The following is a 25854-nucleotide window of genomic DNA, read 5'->3' as shown; positions in this document are numbered from 1 at the left end:
AGAGTTATGAGATTAAACCAAAACAATAAAACTGCTATGAGCCATTGTTGGCATAATAATATTGTTAAGTGCTGCTTTAAGATTGGATCAAATCATTTTGGTAAACTTAAGGGTTTGGTTTATTGACTTGTCTTCACAGACTACAGTTTCTGGTGTATATATGATTTCCTGGGTCGCTCTGACCTGTTAATGGAGTGTTTATAGGCCACTACACTATCAGTACTGGTTGCTATGGACCTATTTGAGCTTTTCAGCCGTTGCTATGCAGGGAGAGAGAGGGAGCAAGCAAGAGAGAGAGAGAGAGAGAGCCAGAGGCCCATGCAGGGGATGAGTCATAGCCCCCCCCCCTCACACTCATACCCCCTGCTTTCCTTCCACTGACTCAATGGGACCTCACACACACGCACAAACACACACAGTTGGGCATATACATGTATGTGCAGGGACACATACACACACAAACACTCACACACACACACGCGCACACACACACACACACACACACACACACACACACACACACACACACACACACACAGCTCCTGGTGGTTTCTTACCAATCCTCTCAGTGGTAGTCAAACCTGTTAACATGTCTTCCCTGTGGATAACAGCTATTGGCTCATATTCATATGCATGCATGGACACACACACAAACACACATGGATGTAAACGTACAATATATATGTTGTCAGTGCACATACACAATTGCACCCAATGCACACAAACATATACTGTGTACTTTTTCCAGTATACACACAGAGACACACTCCTCCACCATATCCTGCCCTCAACAACCACTGCTGAGGTGTTTGAGGGAAGCACTTAACCTCAAGGCTGCTTATTGAAGGACTGGTTGAACTCTGAAGCTCCCAGGTGTGAATGTGTGTAACTGAATGAAAAGGGGCATGACAGCTCATAAGTGCTCAGTCAGCTTTTCTGTTATAAATTAAGATGAAGGTATCTGCATAATTTAAATTATAATCATTTTTGGATGTAGGCTATAGGGGCACATGGCTGGATACGTGGATGGTTGGAAGCTCGAAGGAAGAAAGACACAGAAAATGTGATATGGCAGACAAGAAGAAGGGAGGATGAATCAGCGACAAAAGGAGTGAACTGGGATGGACACAGAGGAAGAGAAAGACAGAGAGAGATGAAAGAAGGAAACATTCAGGAATGTAATTAAGAGTTTTACAAAGAGTGCAGACATCAGGGAAAGAGTGATCAAACTGCTGCAAACCACATGCAGCATGACAAAACATAGGAACAATATTCTGTAAGTGCTGCTTTCAACCATATGTTTCATCAAGTCCTCCATGCTAGAATATATCACTGCAGAACTAAAGGGACATTTCTCCCAAAATGTTCCTTAACATACCAACACGTTGCCAAGTGTAGCCAATGAATGACCTCTATGACTGAGTGACCGTCAGAGCAGCCAGTAAATGATCTTCCCAACTATCCGTGGGTGAGTATGCGACGAGAATAATTAACCCAGTTGTGTCAAAAGTTAAAACTGGAGCTCATAGTGCGAAAACTTTTTCATTTTTTACTGCATCACCTGCCAGCAATAGTGCGAGGGAGAGGGTAAAAAGAAAATCACCAATAAACGCTTTATATTGTGAGCCATTTTGGTCATCTGAGGTGAAAAAGGCAAGGATGCCAATTGTCTCCTGACAAATTTATACTAGCCGTTAAACCTCAACCTCAAATATGTACTTAGAGTCAGAATGATTGGCCTTCAAACGGATAACAGAATACAAATGAAGCTTATTAAGATAAAATGAGGCTTAATGTGACACATTTTCAGCCATAACTCTTAAATGTAATATAGCGGTTTTGATTACATCAGTTATGAGGGCACAAAATAAACAAGCAAAGAAAACAAATCAAGATGATTAGCGCATAAAACAAATTTAATGGTGTTAAAATCACCGCAGAAACATTAAAAATCGGATCCAGATGAGGTTCGTCATTGTGAAAAATGTAAAAAAAAAATCTTCACAATTGGTAAACATCTGTCTACTTTGATTGGTAGCTGGGAAGATGATTCTGCAGAGAAATTATTGGCTTTCAAAATGCACGTTGTCTTAATCAAACAGAAAAGGATGATATGGAGGAATATTTGAATGTGGGGAGGAAAGGGGGATGCTAGAAAGATGTAGGGAAGGATGGAGTGAGAGAAAGAGAGAAAGAGCAGACCAGTGTTGCTGCTAGTATCTTGGTTATTTATAGTTTAAATGTCCTGGCTCCTTTTGCCTGAATTCATTGTCTGCCCCTCTCTGTCTCTTTCCTCCTCTCCCCCTCTAGCCTCTCTCCCTCTCTCTGTCTCTCCCTCTCATTTTAACTCCCCCTTTCCTCCTTCCATATCTCCCTTTATCCCCCCTCCCCCATTTCTATCTCCATTCTTTCCATCCCTCATCTCTCGCGCTGACTTCACCTCCGCCCTCTCTTCCTCCTCTCCACCTCCATCGTTCTTTATGTCCCTCCCCTCCCATCCCCTTCATCTCTCTTCTCTTTCATTAGATATTGGGTCAGTGCTCGCTGCACAACTTCCCTCCCCTTACCCCCACCGATGCTGCTCACTGGTGTTGTGTGTTTCTTTAGTAATGTTACGCAACGGCCATCACAGACACACTGTGGGGCATGGGAGGGTGGTGGGGTGAGAATGTAGAAAGAGAGAGCTGGATGGGGAAGAAAAACAGAGGATGAGAGACCTGAAGTAGAGAGAGAGCTTGCTATTCATTGCTCATTGACCCACTATCTTGCCCGGTCTCGTGGTCCCATCAGTCACATCTTAACCTTCATGAGCTAATGGCTGATTCTGACCCATTTACTCGAGTTTTCCACTGGAGCATGAATGCATTTTAATGTGGCGTAATGTGTGACATTATGACCATGACCAGCTTTTCATTCAACTTTTAGTTTGTAAATCGATGCACACGTTTTCAGTCATAAATATACAAATAATGTATTTGAGTGTATGTGCGTTTGTGGTGTATAAGCAATGCTTAATATTCAAATTTTAATTGCACTAGAGCAACTATGAGTCACTCAGTTGCGCTGAGAGTAAGACCGCTGTTTAAATCATTTATTAGATCAATAGGCCGCTGCATTTCATTTGCATGGGTTTTTAAAGCAAGGAAATATTTCAAGAGGTTTATTCTAACGTTTTCAACATTTGAAAAATTGACAAAAAAGAACTAATGATGATTCTGTCCTCAAAAAATGATTATGCAAAGATGTTAGGATGACTCAGGCCTTTGAATTTATCCTGTAAGTGGGGTTAATGAAATGCTAAAAATATTTTGTAGAGGTGCCGTAATCTTCTAAGTCTGAATATCTCATTAGTGAAACAGTAACAATAAGTTGTTTTGGCCAAAATAAATGCAAATGACATTCTGTGTGATTATATTCACAGGAGTGGGCAGTAAGATATTGTATGGGATGATATTGCTGACATCATGCCAGTGAAACACTATATAGCATTAGCAAGTACTGTGCATGTGTCTTTTTCTCTTCCTAATTTCCATTATCTGATTTCTGAAAGCCCAAATTTTGTTCCGCTCTTGTAAGGTCCTGGCTGATCCAGAAGCATCAACAGACAAATAAAGTTAGACTCAGACAAGCTTTAATCAAGCAGCAGTATAACTGTTGGCCCTGGATTTACACATGCTTCATCACATGCCTGCAGCTGCTTCACAGTATAGCCCTTCCAGACCTGCCAACAGTCCCTACACCATTTGAACACAATTTGACTCAGATTAGCTGAATCAGTTTTCTTTTAGCCAGTGGTTTAAGGTCTTTAAACGTGAGTCTGAGCACTGTATGCTGACTCATACTATAACACTTTATACTATAACACTATAATGTACAATGTTGATGGGACACACCACTGTGTCCCACGAACAATGTCTCCTTTAAAATTACCATTATATACTACTAATTTGCAACAACAAATACATTTGTAAAGATACATAATGCCAGCTGGATTGTGTTTCCTATCAGGAAATGTTATTTGTTGTTATTAATTAATAATGGTTTTCAATACGATGTCATAGTCTACAATATCAGTTCTTGCTTTACAAAATAGCAAGTAAAATAGGAAAAACTGTTTTATGTTCCTGTTCATTTTATTACATTTAATCAAAATCTCCTGCACCTTGTACACCCACTGTTCACTCTGACCACTTTTCACTGTATGACTTCTGTGTAATACATAAATGTAGCACTTCCTACACTTGAAAAAAATGTTATGTAACGTTACGAACACAATCCAGGCAGAAATTATGTCTTGCAAAATGTATCTGGGAAAAGGAATTAGAAGTATATAAACTATAGAATATATAAATGTCTAAAAGACGGTTGGTCCCACAGTATGAAGCTACTGTATATGAGTTGAGTGCCCATTTACATTTAATTCAGTGTAGGGATGGTTTTTATTTGCAGAGGTTGACAATGATATTGTTCTTTATGCGTATTCATGGTGCAGGCATTGAAATAGTACACACACAGGACTCACAAATCCTTTTTGTCCAACTCTGGTTGTATGGCCAAGCCTTGTTTAATTTCACAGACCTTTATTTTAAATTCTAGAGGAGATTCTAATGGCTTCATATGTAGCAAATAACTACACTGTAGAAATATGATGCAAAAGACATCTGTCACATTTGCTGAAATCGTCCAATCAAACATGGCAACCTGAGTTTAAATCTTTCACTCTGGGTTTGAACTTTTCAGTTAATTCAAATATACTAAAGAGGACATTTAAGTGAAAAGTGTTTAAATTTAAAAAAGTGACAGAAAAAGCTAACATTCTCCAGCAATTCTGTACTTGAGTTGGTAATGATGGTAATGATACAGTAAAATATATAATAATTGTATAATCTGAGCTCACGTCAGACTCTCAGGCTCTGTTGGCCAGCATGTTGTACTGTAACAGAGAGGATTTTGGGAGGATGTAATGTAGAGCTGCAGAATGAGGGCAGGTAGCTGTTCCACATATAGCTGCCCGATGTAATTTCATAGAGGACTAAACATCTGTTGCCTCATTTATCAATGAGTTTGCTAGGACACTATCAGTTTTGTGAGTGTGTCACATTTATTCCATTTCTGTCACCTCTCTGTCTCTCACATCCTTCTCTCGTCTGTCTCTTTCCTTCCCTCCCTTCTTCACTACCCTCTCTCACTCTTTTTATTACCTCCTTTCACTCCTTTTCCCTCTTTCGCTCCCTCTGTGCCAAATGAATTCATCAGGGTGGGAGGAGGAGGAGGAAAACATTGCAGAAAGTTTCACTAAACAAAACTAGGATAGAGCAGTGAGGGGACCAGAGAGAGAGCTGAGGGATTTCTCAAAAGGGGGACAGTCTAGTTGTTTGCAGGTGGTTGGTGTTGCTCCTCCAACCTCTTTCAGACATGTTTAATAACTGTAATTGTTTAAATTAGAAGTTGTTTAAAGTTATACCCTTTTTCTGTTCTAAATTCTATCTGCAAATTTACACATTACCCATAGATGGGAATGCAAATGTTTTCTGTAATCAGAGATAGTGTCTCATCAGCATCAATATCTCTTGTCTCTTAATTTGCAACCATGTTCTTTTTACTTTTTTTTATCTTGTTATTTCTTTTTCGGACCACCACTTTTGTCCTGACTGAACTATCTCAACAAAGGTTGGACGGATTGCCCAGAAGGGTTTGGTCACATCAGCATTTACACCAACATTTTGAGCAGACATTAATTCATTTCAGTGGAATTCAGTGGATTGAGTAAAATAAAGTTCAACCTCAGTGAACGACATGCAAATCGACACTACTGATGTGTGATCAACTGCAAAGTGTCTTTTGAGGGAACTGAGAGAACTGAAGAGGCTCAAAATCATATCAGCTGTGTCGCACCATCCATAGTTTAGTATAACACAGAAAGTATGTTTGCAGTCAGTCGTGAGAGAGGAGTTGGTGGTACAAATACTTTCCTTTAAATAAATTGAATTAAACTTATTGTCTGGTTGGTGACCAAGGGATCAAGTAGTTATTGCGTCACCAAGTTTCTGACATCGCCCTTTTTTGCAAGAACGCTGTCACCAGGCTTGTAGAGCATGCAGTTGTTGTTGCAGTCACTTTGAGAGTTGGGATTCTGTAAGATGCTTTATTTCCTGCTACAGCTGGCAGATTCTGATTGTTGTACCTGTTTTTGTGGAATAGTGAGGCTTTTTAATATGCTCTGAAAAACTGCAACCCTTGTTTGAAAACTAGTATGTACTCACCAGCACTCTTGTCCTGAGAGTGCTACATGCCGGTGACACAGTACAAGTCCTACTTTCAACCACTGTAGAGATGCTCAACAGCTCTGTCCCAAAAAGTGTTTTTCCAGATGGTGGAAATTACGTGGATATGTGTGGTAACAACTAATCTGATTTTCTTTTACTGTACACATTTGGGTTTGTATATATTGTTGTATATATTGTTCAGAAAAGATCTGTTGTTCTAATGAGGCTGGGATGAAGGAAGAGAGATGTAACTGTTTTCATTGATTCATTGATTTTATATATGGATTATCAGACACAAGAGTAAAAAAAAATGTTTTCCAACATTGCCCCGTGATGTTAGAAGACAAAGAAAACATAAAGAAGCACAAAACGAAAACCATCCTGAAACCACCATCTATTTTCAAGAAATAAAAAACCTTTTAAAAAGAGGCGGAATGCATTTGCCAAAGTGCAATCTCATAACCCATAGATCATTTTGCTTTTTATTAACTTTTTTTAAATTCATATGTAATTTATCTTTCTCCTTGTACTGTAATGCCCCAAAACATTGGTCCTTGCCCCTAGAGGCTAAACTGGCGTTAGATGATAGCCGATGGGTTCTGAGATTGAAAGGAGAGTGACTCTTCCAATATTAAGATATGAGAAACTTGTCTGAGATACAATTTCAGCTCGATTGCAGGAGGCTTTCAGTCCAAACAGGACTCAATCAGTTTTACCCAGATACCAGTGTAGCACAATCACCATTTAACAAGAGCTTGCATTGCACAGCCATTGGCATATCATTTATTTACAAATATAATGAATGAGGTCCTAAAATAGAACCATGCGGCACCCCACATGTAATATCTCGATGTTCTGATGTAACCCTTCAACATCACAGACAGTTTTTCCTGTAAGGTAAGAAGTGAACCATTTTACGCATGCACCATAGCTTTGACAACAGCATACTATGATTTACTGTGTCAAAGGCTTTTTGTAAATCAAGCAAGATCATGCTAACATACTTTCCTTCATCAAAGTTTTGTCTAAAGAAAGAATGCATGATGGGAACTTTGCAGCAGCAGTATCAGTGATAACGCTAACATTCTTCTACATTAAACATGAAACAAGTGCAGATCTAAGTGCCCATGGCGCAGTGTGGTGCTTCTAACATGTTCATTAGTTTTTCAACTGTTTCCCCTTAGCAGATACACGACTAAACCCAGAAAGGAGCAAGCAGTGATATCACATTGAGGAGGTGAGCTAGTTATGTTTGTTGGTCACTGTTGAAAAGAAATGGAGTGACACAGTCTTGAGCTCTTGAAATGCCTATTTTTGTGAGCTTCCACACAGTATAATAATTGTGTGTTTTAGAAGCCAGGTTATCATTGGATACAAGACGTTTTCATTAAAGCAATCTAAAATGTGTCTTTTCAATATCACCACTACCTCCAGTAGGTCTCTTATATCAATTTATGTAATTGAATGAAAATATATGCAACACAGGATTTACATTCAGTGCCAATGTCAGTGCCACTGTAAGAAGTAGTGTCCTATTTATGTTGTAAGATAGAAAGCAAGTGTATGGAGGTCAGTAGTTGTGAATGTCTTTTTTTAGACTTCTTTTACCTGTTGACCCATACTTCTTCTAACCTTAACTAAAAAGTATTTTAATTTAACCATACTGCTGTCATGCTTTGGTATTCCATAAATCATTTTGGCATTGAATGCTCAAAAATGCAGTTAAATATTGATAATTTCTGGGTTCTTTCTGGTGATTGGTTCGGTTTGAAAAGTTTGTCTCTTGCTCCTTTCTGGTTTACAGCAGTTTGAGTGGATAACAGTGATTCCAACGTGACCCAGTTTTACAGTGAAAAATAATTATTCCACCTTGGGAGTTTTCAGTTGTTATTCAAGATGGTTACCCTGACTGCTGGTCTTGTAGTCACATCATTTACTTGTGGTGTTGTGTATTCTGAGTGGTTTGTTAGCAGGTTAAATGGTGTATAATTCCTTTCAAATGAGCTGGTTCAGTTTTATTTCTGTTAATATTGGATGGATTTAATTGCAAGAGATTTGCTTTGCAGACATTTTGCAAATGCTTTGTTGATATTTCTTTACTTCTTTTCACCAGGTTGAAGTTATTGTCGCAGTCAGAAATTCCATCGTGAACATTTCTTCTGAATTGGCTGCTTGTCGTGAGCTCGGCAATAGTCCACTCACATTTTTGCAGAGATATGGCTAAATAGAGTACACTGCTTAAATTTCACACTGCTTAAATTTCTATCATCACACACAACCTTATCAAGTTTGGTGGCAAGTGTGTGTATTGGTTTGTACACATTAGAGTGCTTGCCTTACTCATTTTAACACTGAGGGACATTTTAGCAGTAATAAACACATTTGGATTGAAAGTGTGAACACCTGGTTATGGGATAGTCTCCGGCCACCTGGCCTCTTTGGTGCCCTCCAACAATCTGCTCATGTCCTGCCAAATTACAATTAACCAGCCATTTGTGCTGCTGTCACATTAGCTGCTTCTTGTTTTGTGCCACATGACAACACACAGCTCAATTTCCCTGTCTCAAAAAATCAAAGACAGGACAGAGGTTTTTTTTAAGCAACAAAACCCATCAGTTTTCTTTCTCTGTCACAACTACACATCAAACTAATTTATGTGTTGTGTGTGCATGCCTGCAGACAGGAAAAGTAATTGCTTACTCCAAATTAGTTAGTGCAAGTAGGGTGAGAATCTAATTCCACATTTATTACAATTATCTTTAATAGGTCTCTCCATTGTCGAATGTGTTCTGAAATTGTGCGGAAATGAATTGGGCTGTTCGGGTTCAAAGATTAAAATGAAATACAGCTGACAATGAAGTCGTTAAATGAAGTGAACGCTTTTCGGTTGATTCTATTCTTAAAGTGGAACACGTCCTCCATGGCAGAGTTTTTATTTTAAAATACATAAAGAGTGGATTCTGGAGGTTATTTACATTGTATTGATTTTATTTGATGTTCTGTTTATTCCCAGAGTTCTTAGTGTATAGCCAAATCTTGCACACATATACACACAATGGCACCCTTGGTACTAAACTGAATTCAACAATGAGATACCAAAAAAATCACAAAGAACAGGATGCAAACTTTGTGATAATACCCAGATCTATTAGCAAGTGTCAAGAAGAAAAAAAGCAAATCCTAATCCAAACACTGAAACATTCACTTTGTCTCCAAAGTCTTGAAGAAGGGATAACCAATATTTTTTTCAAAATATTAATATTTTTTCCATGTGAATAACATAAATTAGTTCATTTGACCATTTTTAGGTAGAGTCATGGATAAATGTTCTTTTAAAACTAGAGTCCGATCTGATATTTATATTTATTATAATATTATTATATATTATATATGATTTCTTCCTACATAATACAGCTGCACAGTGTATACATGCTGTAGGCTAGAGTGGCCCTACATTTAAATTAAAAGCAATTTAAACAGGTTGACAATAAAATAGTTATTATCTATCCAGGTACCATCACTTGTTGTGCTGGCAGGATGTAGCAATATGTAGAACATTAACATCTTTTACTATAAAAAGTTATGTTATAATAATATATACATATATTACATGTATCAATAGATTACACTCTTCTATTTTCAGGAATTGTGGATGTTTTTAAAAACTAACCCTAACAACCCTGTTGTTAAAATAACTGGGGAACAATCCGTAGCAGAATATACATCTGAAACCTTAAAAAATATCATGTCTTTCTACCTTCAAAGATTCAGCAATGTAATAAATAGGTTTGGTATTAAAGGGTTAAAAATACATAATGTAATGTGCATTATGGGTTTCCTTTGATGGTTTCTCATCGTGTTTTCTATAGTATGACTGTATGTGTGGATGTGCTGTGGCGTGGCACTTTGTGAAACTCAATGAGACAGTCTCTGCTTATCTCCAATATGAACAAAATGACAAAACAGGTACAGTATGGTTGATGTCACCACCGCAGTGTCACTCAGTGATGGAAAATATGTTAATTAAGCTGAACAACTTCAAGGAAGCCCGCTGATTGTGAACATAAACTACTAGAACTGGCTATTGGACTGGTAAATGGATAGGGTTACCTCCGTGGTACAACTCGGCATAAACCTCTCTGTCTCCTCTCTTTGTGGCAGTTGACCAGTTCGGCTCCTCTTACAATGACAGGAAGAGTTGGCAGCTTCATTTCGCTGTAGTAACGCCTTTCTTGTTGGCATTCACCTCAATCTGTTCACCATTGCCCCTCTTTTTTCAGTGTATCGTGTTCATATATTTATAGTTGATTCCACACCCACCAAACAGCTGCAGACATAGAGTAAAAAATGCAGTTGCCACAGTGAATGTGTAAAATCTAACGGAAAAATATGCATAACAGCCGCAGGTGACGCCACCTGTGTGGTAGGATGGGAGCGTTTTGAGGGGCCAGTATACTCCATGAGAGGTGTTTGTCAGATAGAACAGCTTGGGGAAAGAACCCTCCCCCCACAACTTTCCAGTGTCGGTTAGTGGGGGCTCTGTGCAACTGTTTATGTAACTTTCTGAACCGACAATCCAACATTCACACCCACTTCACGCTTTTATTGGCCAGCTGTGCAGATGCGAGAAAGGAGCCAGGGTTTGAACTTCTTTCTCTCGCTCTCTTTTTCATGTGAACAATCAAGTGGAACACTATGCATGCCTTCCAGGGGCCTTTATTCCAGTATTCAAACATTATTGCATCTCCCCACTCTTTATGATTATCTCCCCTCCACCTTCCCATATTGCCGTTTGGAACAACTACACACTTTTTATTTGATATGACATGGTCAACACATCATACAAACTAGTTCTGATTGAATATACTATGACATCTGTGCCCAGGGTCCATAGGTGGAGTTTAAGTATCACATTTTATACTGTACCTGGTTCAGAATATAATGAAATTAAGTTCTGGACATCCATGTTCAGTACAGATTGGAAACCTACAGAATAGAAGCAAATGTTTGCAAATGCGTGAAAGGAGGAATGCCCTCTCCTGGATGAATTAACATTAGATCAAGGAAAGAACGGAACACATTTTCTGTGCATCACACTTGTAATTGACTGAAGTGAGCTGATATCCATCTTTGCTGTGCAACACGTCTCCTTTGAGGTCTCTGATGTTCATCCACCTTTGCAGCTGAGGGATTATTTTAATGGCATTTTAGCATACTGATAGACTGAGCCATAATTAGCATAAAGAATAAAGACACTATGCCAAGCATTTGCATAACACACAGAGCTGGTTCAAGGAGGGCGTTTGTACTTTACATTACATCTCTTATTCACCCCCCCTTCACACATACAGTTTCTGCAGTGGGTTAGGATGTTAATACTTCATAAAAGGATGTCTGATAGTGTTTCATCACACTACATTAACTTACCCTTAACAGCCATGAGGTCGCTCGACAAGCAGGCCTCTGATTGGCTTGTGACAGCAGGGGGGTTCACCAGGGTCTCATATTATTGGTATAAATCATCTGTGGAGAGTCACAGGGGCCCCTCTTGCTGTGAGGATAAGTGGGTGACGGAGCCGTCCTGACCCCTGAGGTGCAGGTTGGTCTCAGAATAATAGTATCTCTTCCATGTTTAAGCAGGATGTATAATTTAACAGGGGCAATTTGGAAGAGCGACACCTCATTATGACGACTGCAGGGAGAGAGGAGGAGGAGGACAGCGGAGACTCTCAGATGGGGGTTTATAATAGACACAAAGGTTTGTTGGTGTCACTGCAGATTACAAAACATGTAATAGTTTATTTTAATAGCAGAGATAGAACAGTGGCATGACTTTTATTAATGAAATCACAACACAGAGAAGCTGTGCAACTCCAGTGTATAAAGTTTATAAGTGAATGATAGTTGCCTGCAGATTTGTCTTGTTCACATCTGTCCTTTACTGAATTTAAAATCTACAATGAAACAATTGACAGTGATTAGACTGAAATAGGTGTGAATTAAATAAAGTTGTTCTAAATTAATTGGTGGGTAAGCAAGAAAGACTTTATTTTACGTTCTGCTTTAGTCTTTATCTATACAGGCTTTTTAAAAATGGATCCGATTTCAGGCTTCAAAGTTCTAGTAACATGCATTCTTCTTTAGGCAGATGAATTTTGGTACATATGTCCAGAGACTGGATGTATTGTCTTAGATCTTTTGGATCGGGTTTTGGTAATGGTGAAATTGTCTGAAATTGATAGCAGAAAACTTATTGTCATGACTTTGGGCCTGAACTCTCTGAAGTCTGAAGGCTACGGACGTAAAACTTGACTTGAACCCAAAATTTTGGTTTCCAAAAATTACTGAATTCCTCAAAGAAAAAGAAAGTGTCAAATCTCTGAGTGAATATTGGTATTAAGTTTTCTTATTTTTCCTGTTTGGACCTCTTCTCAGCGCCGTGATGCTGTATACAGACTCTGATTGACTGACATCTCCTTCACCTCTCGGTCAGCGTTATTTCAGCCATTAGGGTGGGATAATTTATCCCTTTATGATTCCTATGCTTATCCCCCCCAAAAAAACGTCACTTATTATTTAAAGTAGATTTGCATTTCAGCTTTGCATGGAGTTCAACATTGACATTTCACCAGGCAATGGTCCCTTGCCTGCATTTGCGTATGTGTGACCTTAACTCCATCTAATCAGCCTGAGTAATTGACAACACCTTTATATATATGTGTGTGTGTGTGTGTGTGTGTGTGTGTGTGTGTGTGTGCGTGTGCGTGCAGAGTCTTTAAAGATTACAAAGGGTAAATATGTCCAGGTGTTACTAATTACATTAACGATGGCTGTGGTTGTGTCCCAATAAGTGTGACAGTGAACCAGCATGAACTCTATAGCTCAAGCAGCTAAGTGGAATTCAGCCTACATTCATTTTATTATTTACCTGTGGCATCTCAAAATGTCATATGTGACAATCCGTATATTTATTTCTGTTTTAGCCTTCCACCCACATTAAGTCTTTCAAACCCAAAGAGAGAATTTTTCAAAACACTGCCCGGAATGGTTGAGCTTTTTTTTAAAAAGCACAAACGTGTGACAGTCAACATTGTTTAGTATTTCCACTATAAAAAGTTAGACTTAGGTGATAACATCTCCAAATAATGACATGGACATTTTAACAGGGTTGAAAAAAATATAAACACACACACATATATAAATGATTCTTTTATTGGTATATAGAATTGTAAGTTGATGGAATATCAACTATAATCAAAATAAGTCCTGAACTTTGTCGTGTTATCGCCGTCAGTGTCTTATATGCTGGTTTTTTTACTACAATATTTGAACTTTTGTCAAATAAACTAAAGTAACCTACACTTTTATCAGTGTAGTTTATTAGAAAATACAGGAGTCGTGATGAAATACGACAACAATGAGGCAAATACAAAAAAAGAATGAAATTTAACAGATTTCTTTATGCATTTCAGTGTGGACAGCACACTATATTGTTATCTGAATCGTAGTATAAAGACAGTTTGCTAGTTCTGTTGTGATTTTATGACAGATATGAGTAAACCTCATACCTCACAAATCTGGTCTCGTATTCAGAAAATCTGAACACAGACATGAGCAGCTGATTGACTCATCTTATGGCAAGACAGAGTAGTAAGACTATTTGTTCTTCGGTAAACATGAAACATTTTTGAACAGTATATGTGTAAAGTGCTTGGGTAACCAGAAGTGTATGTAAAATACTCATGACTGAGGCTTTTTGAGACTCATACATTAATAAAAAAAACAAAAAAAAACATACTTAAATTTTAAATCCATTTGATGTGTGTTGGTTTCCAGCCATCTGTTAAAGTCTCATCAGCGAATCTTAGATGATGACATAATGCTCTGGTCGGGCTGCACAGGTTTCATCCCTGTCGAGACAATAAAGTGTGCTCTTGATTTGAATTGCAGAAAGAATAAAGAAAGAGAGAGAGGGGGAGAGGAGGGCTGAGCTGCCAGCTCAGTTCAAATGGGAATCTGGTCCTCGCGGTACACGCACATGTATGCATGTGAGAGACAGATAGAAGAGAGAGAGAGAGAGAGAGAGAGGGTTGTGTGAGAGAGCGATAGAGGAGAGAAGGAAGGGAAAATGCAATTCCAGATTACATGTGCTTGTGCTGCAGCGTGGGTGGGCATGTGTTGGAGGGAGTGAGGGAGAGTGTGAAAGGGAGAGAGAGAGAGAGAGAGAGAGAGAGAAAGAGCAGTGATTGAGGAAAGAGAGTGGAGATGATGGAGATTCTTCCCAGCAGTGAGTGTGTGAATTGATGTATTTGACATACTGTGGGATCTCCATGAGGAGACGGCAGTAAATTAAAACTGAAAACCAAACACTGATACAAAGAAGTATTATTATTGAAGTTGAGGGAGATATGGTATAACAGTGTTTTTTACGCTGCCTTCTACTTTGCACATCTCCTAGCAACCACAACAGACACCATTTTGAATGTTTTATAATAGTGAAGCTACATGCAAGTTAGATGGTTGAGAAATAACAGAAATCAAGCAAACAGATCCATACAAGAATGGTAAAAATTAATGGTCTGAGCAGATAGGATGACTCTGCTTAGACATGCTGCTTGTAGTAAGCAGTTAGCATTTTAACTGGTTTAGAGACCCGAAGACTGAGTGAAACCTACAGAGACACACCAGTGACAGACTTCCTCCATCATACACAGAATTTCTTTAGTCTTGACGATCAAAAACTACTGAGTTAATACAGTGGACTGCATACTATGATTAACAGTAATGTTTACACGTGGCGGTACAAAACTGGAGTGGACATCAATGAATAAACAATCGTCCTACTTCATTTAAATGAACAACATTTCAAAAGAAGATATGCTGAATTGTGGCTCTGCAATGAAACCATGGATGAACTGGATTATAAATGCTGCACAGCACACTGTGTTTCTGTTTTCTGTTTTTGGCCAGTATTTCTGTTGTTTTTTCTCCTGCTCATATTTGTCATTGACCCAGTTTCAGTTGTAAAAATGTTTGAAATAATCTTAGTGGGGACATTAGGCCACAGCTTGATTGGAAGGCAAATATTTTTAATTCTGATCTTATCTCCTGACTGTCAGCAGCAGACTGATCCAAAGCACACTTTGTCTAATGAGTTGTGATGTCTAAACTATAGTCAGCTCAAATGTATCCACTTTAAGAAAGCCACAAAGGTTAATATTATCTCTATGTATTTCTGTACTTACCTTTATACTGTATCTTACAGAAATGACTCTTTTACTTGATAAATGAAAGCAGGAAAAGTAAAGCTTCCGTTGATATTGCTCAGCACGTGCTCACATCATCAGGTGAAGCGTTAAAGTCCCCTTTAGTTTAGATATTTTATTGAGGTGTTTAAGGAATGAGATGACAATAATAAGATACAAGACTGGGTTTCAGAAAATAACACAAAGCAGTGTTACAATCATAAAGAAATAGACAATCATGCAGAGGTAACTAGGTATATTTTCTTATAGCCTAGCAGTTGAGTGTCTGCTTTTTACTTGACACGTATTTTGGAAATAATATTGAAAACAGTAATCCAGAAATTGTCCATTTTGGGACACTGCATAACGCTGTGGGCAATAGTAGCCTCACCAGCCTCACATTTATCACATATGGGTGAAACAGAGGAGAATAACCTGTGCAATATCACCTTTGAATAGTGAAGTCTGTGCAAGATCTTGCATGAGGCAATGCGTAACGTCGTAACAAAGCATCTGTGTCTCTGCATCTGACTATTGTATATCGTTCTTCAGAGAATGCCCATGTCTCTTTCCCAGAGTGCCCGTATGTTAGAAGTGTCTACTTTACTCGTTCATATATTCATGTAAAGACATTGTTAGCACTATAGTCCAAGCTTGCTTATTGCAACCCAGTTTCATTTTACCCTTCTAACACAATGTTACATGCAATACAGCTACATGATCAATGTTGTTACAAAGTCTAAAGGTGGCCTTTGAATAGGAAGTTATGTTGGGCTAAAGTTGCAGTAAGGAGTTGAGTGGAACAACTGGGAATATACTGTTATTTATAGATGGCATTATCTCAAAACAAAGCTAATAAGATCTATCAGTAATACATCTCCAACTGAACAAGTAATGATGTAATGTTTTTGATTCTGACGACTCAGTCTTTTAGAAATGCTGAGACCTCCTTCATGTCCACTGGAGGGCAAACTACATCACCTGAGAGGCCTCATCAACACTTTATTTCTATACTTGACTAAAAGCCTCTTGAGTATACACAGCATGGTTCAAGCACTACAAATAGGTACAATAAGAAAGTAACTGAGACAGGAGACGATGTGACTGCTAGGCTATTTCCTCCTGATACACGCAGTGCGGCTGCTCATCACAGTCCTCTCAGGAACGGAACAGAATTTCAACACACAGTTCACACCGAAATTATGAAATGATGAAAGCATTTTGCTGAAAGGTTCCCGAGCCGCTTCCTGGTGAAATATCTTTAATGTATCTATCAAAGTCTACCTGATGAAAAACACTTTGTTCGCCTGAGTGTTTTCTGAGGTGTATTAAAGATATGTAAATATGAAACAGGTTTGTGGTAGAGTTCTGTCATCATTTCTTTTTCCCTTTTTTTTTTCACTTTTATGTTTCCAGCTTTGGTGTAGAATTGTTCTTTTTTTCTCTGTGGTCATGATGAAAATGCAAAATATCTGAAAACTCAGCCGCAAGTGCTCTCACTGTGATGAGTGAGAAAGACAGCCAGCAAGGCTCTTGACAATAGGGCTGATGCTACAGTATATGAGTGTGTGTGTGCCTGTAAGTGTGAAACATATTGTGCAAGTGTGTGTGTAACCGATGCCCATTTGAAAGCCGGGCGCTAGTCTTTCGTCCTTCAATCGCCAATTAACAAGGGCCCATTTAATTGCAGTGGTTTGGGAGGGCATACAATTACCACTGGAGCCGAACCAAGCTAAACACACACACACACACACACACACACACACACACGAACACACAATTCTTTTTAATGAGCGGCACTATCAGCTCTCCTTTCTTCCTCTCTTTCATTTGCATTTTGCTCACTCTCTCCTCCTGCCTCCTCCTCACCCTCCCGCCTGCTCTGTTGAGGCGTTTAGATTAAACTCCTCCTGTCTTCTTCCTCTTCTGCCTGTCTCACTTTCTGTCCTGTGATGTGTTTCCTTCAAAGCTGTTGACAAACCTGTCTTCCTTTTCATGTTTCCTTTGTCTCAAATGTTGCATCCAAGCCTCTTCTCCTCTTTCCATTTCTCCTTCACTTTCCCTTTAAGTCTTTCCTTTGTTCCGCTCCCACTTTTCTCCCTCAATTCTTCCCCCTTCACCTGTCTTTTGGCTCCTTTCTCAAATTACCTTCCGCCTGTTCTTCTACGTCGTTTCTTTCTTTCTTTCATCTGTCATTATCTTATTTTTACTGCAATGAAACTGATGTGTTGATGGACATTTTACTGGGCAAGGGACGTGTGAGACACATACAAGCACACATTTACATATGAATTATTGGGTTTTATTTCTTTTAAACCGTTCCATTTTTCCAGTCCTATCAATTAATTTAACTGCTTTGACTTCAGATTGTATTCATAATTGTTCTCTTTATTCATCTCTCTCACACAGGTTCTTTTAAAGGCATGTGTAAGCAGATAGATCACTTCCCAGAGGATGCTGACTATGAGGCGGATGCTTCAGAGTACTTCCTACGTGAGTCTTTTTTACTTCTATCCTTCCATCCATCCATCTGTGTTCTCAGAATTGATTGAATTATTGTTTATTTTTTTCATCCATTTTTGCATTTAACATTTCTTTCCCTTATGATCATGAATTTTTTGTTTCACTACCTTGTACTTATTCTTAAAATCCTGCTTTTTATTGATCATATCAAAATATTAATATTACTGTAACAATACAGTGCCCCATACTTGCAATGTAAGTTGTAACTTTTTTTTAATCATAAAAACACTTTTAAGTCATACAGTACCTGAACAGCACTGCCATATCATTAGGGCAGTCACCTAATAGTTGACGTAACCGTTGAGATGGATGAGAAGAGTCTTAGTTGACCCACTTTTCAAAAATTGGATAGTCCCGAAACAAAAACAAACTCGATTCAGGAGCTGCGCTTTTTTTCCGGGACAAAAGTATTGTGGGATAGGTGCAACACTGACCTTTTTTCTTGTAACACAGGAAGTCACTTACCGATGCACTTTTGCATATGCTAACTGTACTAACTAGCTGAGAGGGACAGAGGGAGTTTAAACACTACTAGCATGGGAGCGGGGAATACTGTCAGGCTGCAGGCCTGAATAAGCGTCAGAACCGGAGCGGGTGGAGTGTGCAACAGAACCCGACTCATCGCCTGCGAGACTGAGGGAGGCCAGTTGATTTACAGCAGCTCCAATCAGGACTATGACTCCAGGGATGAAGACACAGCAGGGTCAGGCAGGGACAGGAAACGCATAAAATGGAGGAAGAGGGACGAGTTTGTTGCAAGTTAATTTACAAGTAACTGTTCCGTGTTTTGAACAATGAGACTTGTGTGATGTTATATTGTGTTAACTAAATAATCAAGTGTAAGTGTTGTTCTGACACATTCATAATCATTACTGTTAGCATTTAAAAGGCGTTAGGTATCACAAATAAAAAAATATGCCAGTATCAGTGCTGCCACCAGAAATCAGTTTAAGCTTAATGTGAGAAGGAAAGAGAGAGAGAGAGAGAGACAGAGAGAGAGAGAGAAGATTGAACAAGACAGGGGGGCTGGGAAGAGAAGTTGGAGGTGGAAGAGAGAGTGTGAAGACAAAGTGTGAAGATGAGAAACTAGAGAAAAGAGTGTAAAGGTGGAGGTCCTCAAAAGACGAGGAGGTGTACCAGGTGGAAGTCACGGGACGAGGAAGAGGTCACTGATGTGGAAAAGAATGAAGGAAAGGCAGCATAAAGAGCAATGAAGTCAAACAAGACGATTCTGGGAGGTGAAAGAGGACAAGAGAATGATGAGGTGGCAGAAGAAGGCAAAAGACAAGGAGAAGGGAAGGTTAAGGAGGTGAAGGACAAGGAGTAGGGTACCAGTGCCGTGCTGTTGCTCTCCCAGCGGCTTGCCAATTAGGACACTTTCTTCTATAAATACTCCAGGCTCTGCTATGTGGGTCACACCTCTCCCTCTCCTCCTTCCTTCCATCCATCCCTTGCCTCCTCCCTCTTGCTTTCCATCCATCTGTCTGTCCATCTCCACCGAGGCCTGCACGCCTGTCTGACAGCTGGTGGATGGAGGCCATGGGGTGGAGCGACAGGGTGATGGGGAACAGGACAGAGGGGGAACCAAAGTTGGTGTCAGAATCCATTTTAAGTGCTTTTTAGAAAGTTTCTGAAAGTTTTAAGCAAGTTTGGTTTAAGAAAAAGGCAGCAGAGCTTCAAAATGATCTCTGTGTGACAGTTTGTGCAACAAGTTACAAGAAATAATGATCTGCAGTAATTTGTTGGGCCTAGGTTTCATACATTTCTGACTGTGTTGGGTTTATAGGTGATGTGTGAGGCTTCATAAAGGTCCTTAAGGACTTTCTGAGTAGGTCCTTTTTAGAGGACAGTATACATACAGCCACTTTTTTGGCTGAAGGTGGAAGCAGCACCCATGCCAAAAATGTACCCATTCAGATAAATAATTCCCGACAGAGATAAAACATCAATCAGTTGGTGCTCTGGGATCCTTTACATCCTTGTGGCCACTGAACCAGCAGTCGCCAGTTTTGGTGGAGTGGAAGACAGAATCTGTTATTCATTTTGAATTTGCTGTATTTTGTCCGGATGAACCACTGATCCTGCATCCCTTCCTTTCCCGCTGTGTGTCACCATGGCAACCATTTGAAATATCTGTGTACTTGTGTGAGGTGCACTCAAGCTCCGGATAAACCTGAAGACTAGCTGAAACCTTCAAAGGCTGGACAAACCACGCATAAATATTGTTTGCACCAACTTGCACAGTTTTTCAGATCAGATCAGGAAGATGCATAAACCACGACTGAGTAAATACACGAGACAACACACTGAACACTGGTTGTAGACTACCCCAATCGTTGCATGTACCATTGATATCTACTGAATAAATAAACTTTCTAGTTTTAATTTCAAGAAAATATCTTAGCTGGGCATTGTAGTTACTTGAAAAGGAGTATACAGGGTATTTGTTGGGAACTGTTTTCTGCAGAGGATTAATACTTAGGTGCTTGGTGCACTGTTAGGGATTTACAGCACCAATTGATTGCTTGAAAATAAAGTAGTTCTCATGTTCAAGGCAAAGAGGCAGTGTGGTTTGGACCACAATGGAGCTCTATAGTACAGAGGGAGAGGGAGATGAGATATATCGGGCTTTGGCAACACATAAGTAATTGTTAAGTAGGATTGTGCATTGTTGTGTTTGTTTTTCATTACATTTATTGACTATAAAGATAGTATTGAAGATAGTATAGAATGTGGCCACCCTTAGACCATTTCTAGTGTGGATGGTGGCTAGATACAGTATGTACTTCATGTCTGATTTGACATTGCTTTGTCAGGTCCATAAATGTAAATGTGAGCATTTGCTTTTCTTATTATGTTTGTTTTCTGAAATACATTTCACTGACTCTTTCACTCTTTGCTTTTGGTTTCCTATAATCTTCAGCGATGTGGTAATCAAAGCTCATTCTACTGTTGCACTCACTGTAAGTCACTCTGAATAACAGTGTCAGCTAAATTACTAAAATGACAATGTAAAGTGTGGATGATGATACATTCTGACAGATGGAAATGATGCAACATTTGTTTATCACTCATACACATTCCCTCTTAGAAGCTTCCCAATACAACCACAGTCTCTTACAAGTGGCCACTGAGCAGCTCTACTGGACTGGTTGAGTACCTTGTTATATAGTAGCTGAGAGAGGGGAGAGCACTGCTCTTCCCGATAACCCCTTACAAGCCTCAAATGTTGATTATTCAATTCCCAGGCTTCTGTCACCTTGAATTTCAATCATATAGTTTTTAGTGTCAGAAGCCTGGGATAATGATATGAAAATAGTTGCCAAGTAAGCTCATTGAAACAGTAGCACTCAGTGTTTGTTGACTAGTGGGCGGATATCCTTAGTGCAAAGAGTTATTACAGGGAAATCCACACTGAATCATACAAGACAGAGAGCATACATCAGTGATGTTATGGCAGGTGTTTTGCCTTTGACAGCTGTTTGACAGTCCTCATACATAATCTACAAAATAGGGCATCTATCAGTATCTTCCAAGACTTAATTTTTTGTATTTTGTGATCTGCCACTTCTGGTTGAGTCTAGGAAGATAAAACTGGGGAAATATTGTTGACATGGTCAAAAGAACATACATCAACGGGAGAAGACAGGAAGAAAATGTTAAAGTTGGGCATGTAAAAGGGGAGGGACAAACAAGTCTGCAAGCTAGTAAAAATATGTAAACAACGCAGGATTTAAAAAATACTTACAAATGTAACCCTGAATGTAAATATAGCTTTTGTTTCTTTGCAAGAGAACTCCACGGGGTATGTTTAACTTGGTACCACGTGAACTGACTAAACTTTATCATAATTTCCTTCAGCATGTTAACACAGCTTCTTTTTGTCGAGACTCCATAATGCATCCTGGATGGTGAATCAGTTGTCTTCAACTGAGACATGCTATACAGGATAAAACAAGCAACAATGGACAACACCTGCTGCCACACTGGGATGTGTCCACAAAACAGTGCAGTGCAGCAGTGGCCCTGTGTTATTTGTGTGGATGTACCCTTTTAACTCTTTCAGAATCACACTGATCTTTAATGTAAAACCTATTGAATACATAGATAAAAATGTCTTAATTCATGAAAACTCTGTCAGCATTTAGACCACATACTAAAACAGCAGTAGACCAAAATACATGGAGGATGAAAGTTGTCATTCATTTTGGATTCTTACACTGTCCCATTCTTCTCTCTCTCTCTCTCTCTCTCTCTCTCTCTCTCTCATTCCCTTTCCCCAAGAGTCTTTTTGATCTCTCTCCCTCAGTCTCTCACTCTCTAAGCCATCTCACCCTGCCACCCCCACCCTCCTCTCTCTGGGTGAATTTGTACATGTGGTTATGTAAGGGCGAGCAGTCAGCCTTCCTCCTGCAGCAGTACTATCAGCCGCAGCCACAGAGAGAGAGGACACAGCCACCACACCTATCCTTCACTACAGCATAATATAGAGGAAAGCGCTTACAGTTTGCCATGCTTGTGTACCCATCTGAACCAGAGAGCACAATTGTCTGGAATTTGAATGATTCATTTATAAGTAATGATCATTCCATATGTGTCAACATAAGTAATCCTATTGAATCCATCCAAATGGATCAGAGCATATGGTCAAATCTGATCACATGCTATATCAAAATCAAAACATTTTATGAAGTCAGCAACCTATTTAAAAAAGAAAAGTTAAATATTAAAAGAGTTAAAAATGATCTTCAGTCTATCTATCGCCCAGTTCTCTACAGAATGTATTATTGTCAGCGCACTGGTTCCTGGGAATCAGCATCACAGAGAACCTGTCATGTTTGTCTCACATCTCCTCACACACATAAACAACTGTATTTCTTAAGCAAACTTAAGAAAGCTAAATTCCCATGCCAAGTTCTTGTTAACTTTTATGAGTGATAGAAAGCATCCTGACTGGAAACATTACAACCTGGCATGGGATGTGTACGGCCTAGGACAGGACGCCCAGAAGATCATTGGTACTCAGCTACTGAGCATCAATGATATCAGTGAGGTGAGTTGCCTGTGCAGAGCCTAAACGATACCAAAAGACAGTACCCACCCCAGCAACACATTTTGAAAATGAATCTATCCATTTTGGATTGTGTCCCATGGACCTGTGAAGACGACTAATTCACATTCTTGGTTGACAGACCAAACTTTATTTGGGAAATATGCAGTAAAATGACTCTCTCCTATTACTGCCCAGTGGAGCATTTGGGAATAAAAAGTTGGTTTTACAAGACCTTTTACGAATATATGCATGAGCCAAAATCACAAACTGGGGCTGCATAACCATTACATCACACTGGCATAAAGTGACAATACTGACTTAATTTCAATATGCATCCATCTAACAGCAATAGGTGATTGGTACTCTATCCAATGAAAGCTGGATTCAGCAACATTGCTTTTTCTGTCTTGTCCTATTAATATCTTATTTTATCCCAATCATTGACCAGGTATTTTTCAAAATCCCAAATCATGTTTTGTGACACTAAGGGAAATAGTAACCTGACACTGACTGTTGGTGTGATAGGTGTGGGTACAACTGCACTGCACCAAACAACACAGGTTTCTTCCTTCATTTCATTAAGCTCATTCATTTCAACAAAACTGGGATGGCATGCAACTAAAGTCACACTTCTCCTGAAAACAAAGATGATACGAGGACATAACATTCACCTCAGCCTGCGGAGACTCTGAGATGTCCTACATAAGCCAGTTTTTGATGTATAGTCTAATGTCCAACATATCTCTTGCACTGTCTGCTATTATTGCACATGAACTCATGTTGTCCTTGAAACCTGAGCTGCTCTTTGTTTTATCATAGAGTTATGTGACAGTCTGTCTTTCGGTATCACCCGGATTAATTTACTCCTCATTCACTGTACTCACAAAGCAATTCAGATTACAATTAATAGTGATATTTACTTGTTTCCACACTTGAAGCACAATTCTGCTTCGATACAAATTTTATGAAATAGGAAATGTATATTTGCCGTTCAATTTAAATTACGTGTGGTTATCACTAAGGGTTTGTGTAAGCCAACGTTTGCATGGCTTACATGGTTGTGTGCCTGTGTGTGTTTAACAGAATACATTAAGGATTGTATAGCAGCTCTGTATATGCAGGGTTAGATGGAAAGTGTATGAAGTATATAACACAGAGTGTGTGTGTGTGTGTGTGTGTGTGTGTGTGTGTGTGGTTTTTATAGGTGTGTGTGTGTGTGTGTGTGTGTGTGTGTGTGTGTGTGTGTGTCGTATCATGCATGCAGCCATTGAATGGGATTAGATATGGCTAACAGCTCAGCTCTGGCCCTAACTGGCTTGAACAAGGCACAGTCATACACAAACACACGCACTCACACACACACACACACACACACACACACGTAATATATTTCTGAGGACTCTCACTGAAAAAATGTATCCCCTTAGTACCATGTGTAATTTTTGACATCTAAATGTGCTATGGAGCATGTTTTTCAGATTGATGCAAACAAGCGGAATATTTAGGCTACACTGAAGAGCACGTGGGTGAGGCTGTACGTGTTCCTGCCAACAGTTTTAAGGTATTCCACTTATTGACAGTTGGTGGAAAAATCTTAAGCCAGGAAAGCTGCAGGAAACATGAAAATGTGTTTGCAAAGAGCTGCTAGCTGATGTAAACATGTCCACAATGCAGGTTCTAAAATATTCAAAATCAGCTTTGCAAATGTTTCATGAGTAAGGAATTATATGCTTACAGAATGGTCTTGTAATCACTTTTTGATTTGCTCACTTGAAACAGTGAATTTAAAATTCCATGTGTACAAATGTAAAATATTAAAAAATAGCCTATTACAAATAGTTGCTATAACTGCCGAAGTAAATGTGTTTGTCAGCGAAATGTTTATATCGAACATAAAAGTACTCATTATCGCACAAAAAGCCATTTGAACAAGTGAGGACCAGCCAAGATGTCCCCACTCATAAGGTCTAAAGCGTGGTCCTCACAAAGATGGATACAAGAGCACATGCACACACAGAGTCCTGATTTGCTCTGAACACTCTGAAGTGGAAGCGGTGCGCAGTCTTGCCGTTGCTATAATTAGACCGCTGGATCCTCGTACATAATGCTAATACCCTGTATCGCAAGGAGACGCGTGACGTCACCCACTGATGACATCATCCGACTCGCTGATGTCACTGCAGTTATTTTTGGGAAACGTGTTGTGACATGGAGGCATATCACGATTTACATGAGTAATACGGCATGATAATGACTGGCAGGCTGCGCATGCATACAAACACACACACACACACACGCACACACTTACGCAGGCACGTGCAAGCACATCTACTCGATGGTGTGTGTGTGTGTTCATGCTTATATTTTTCTTCTTCCCTCTAAATAAGATCTGTTAATTTTCTACTAGTGAACATGCCTGTCAGCTTTACATGGACACACACACACAACACACACACACACACACACACTCACAGTTAGTTATTCCCCTGTAGCTGTTTTGCCGAGTTCCCACTACCACATGTTCTTTGCTGCTGGGCTCTCCCACGTGGGCGAAATGTGAGTGTGTGTGTTAGAGAGAGAGAGGGAGAGAGAGGGAGAGAGCAGATCGTTTCTGCGTGGGTAGTGTACAGTGTGTATGGGAAACACCCCACTTTGGAGCGGGAGAGTGAGCGAGTGAGTGGGTGAGAGGCTGATCGATGAGTGTGTTCACTTTGTAGCTTGTTGAGCTGAGTGTGTGTGTGTGTGTGTGTGTGTGTGTGTGTGTGTG

The 25854-nt window shown here is 39.5% G+C and overlaps 1 protein-coding gene across 1 annotated transcript in view; it reads left to right on the top strand.

Moving 5' to 3' along the window:
• The window catches only part of LOC127354493 (voltage-dependent calcium channel gamma-2 subunit-like), a 64909-nt gene that overhangs the window by 26946 nt on the left and 12109 nt on the right, over positions 1-25854 (top strand). The window contains exon 2 of the mRNA XM_051384421.1: positions 17921-18004. Within this exon, the coding sequence (XP_051240381.1) occupies positions 17921-18004 (84 nt within the window). The remainder of the gene's footprint in view (positions 1-17920; positions 18005-25854) is intronic.

The sequence above is a fragment of the Dicentrarchus labrax genome, unplaced genomic scaffold, assembly GCF_905237075.1.
Source record: "Dicentrarchus labrax unplaced genomic scaffold, dlabrax2021, whole genome shotgun sequence".
In the NCBI taxonomy this organism is placed as follows: domain Eukaryota; kingdom Metazoa; phylum Chordata; class Actinopteri; family Moronidae; genus Dicentrarchus; species Dicentrarchus labrax.
The sequence above is the reverse complement of the archived record's forward strand: the minus strand, read 5'-3'. Positions and strand labels throughout refer to the sequence as shown.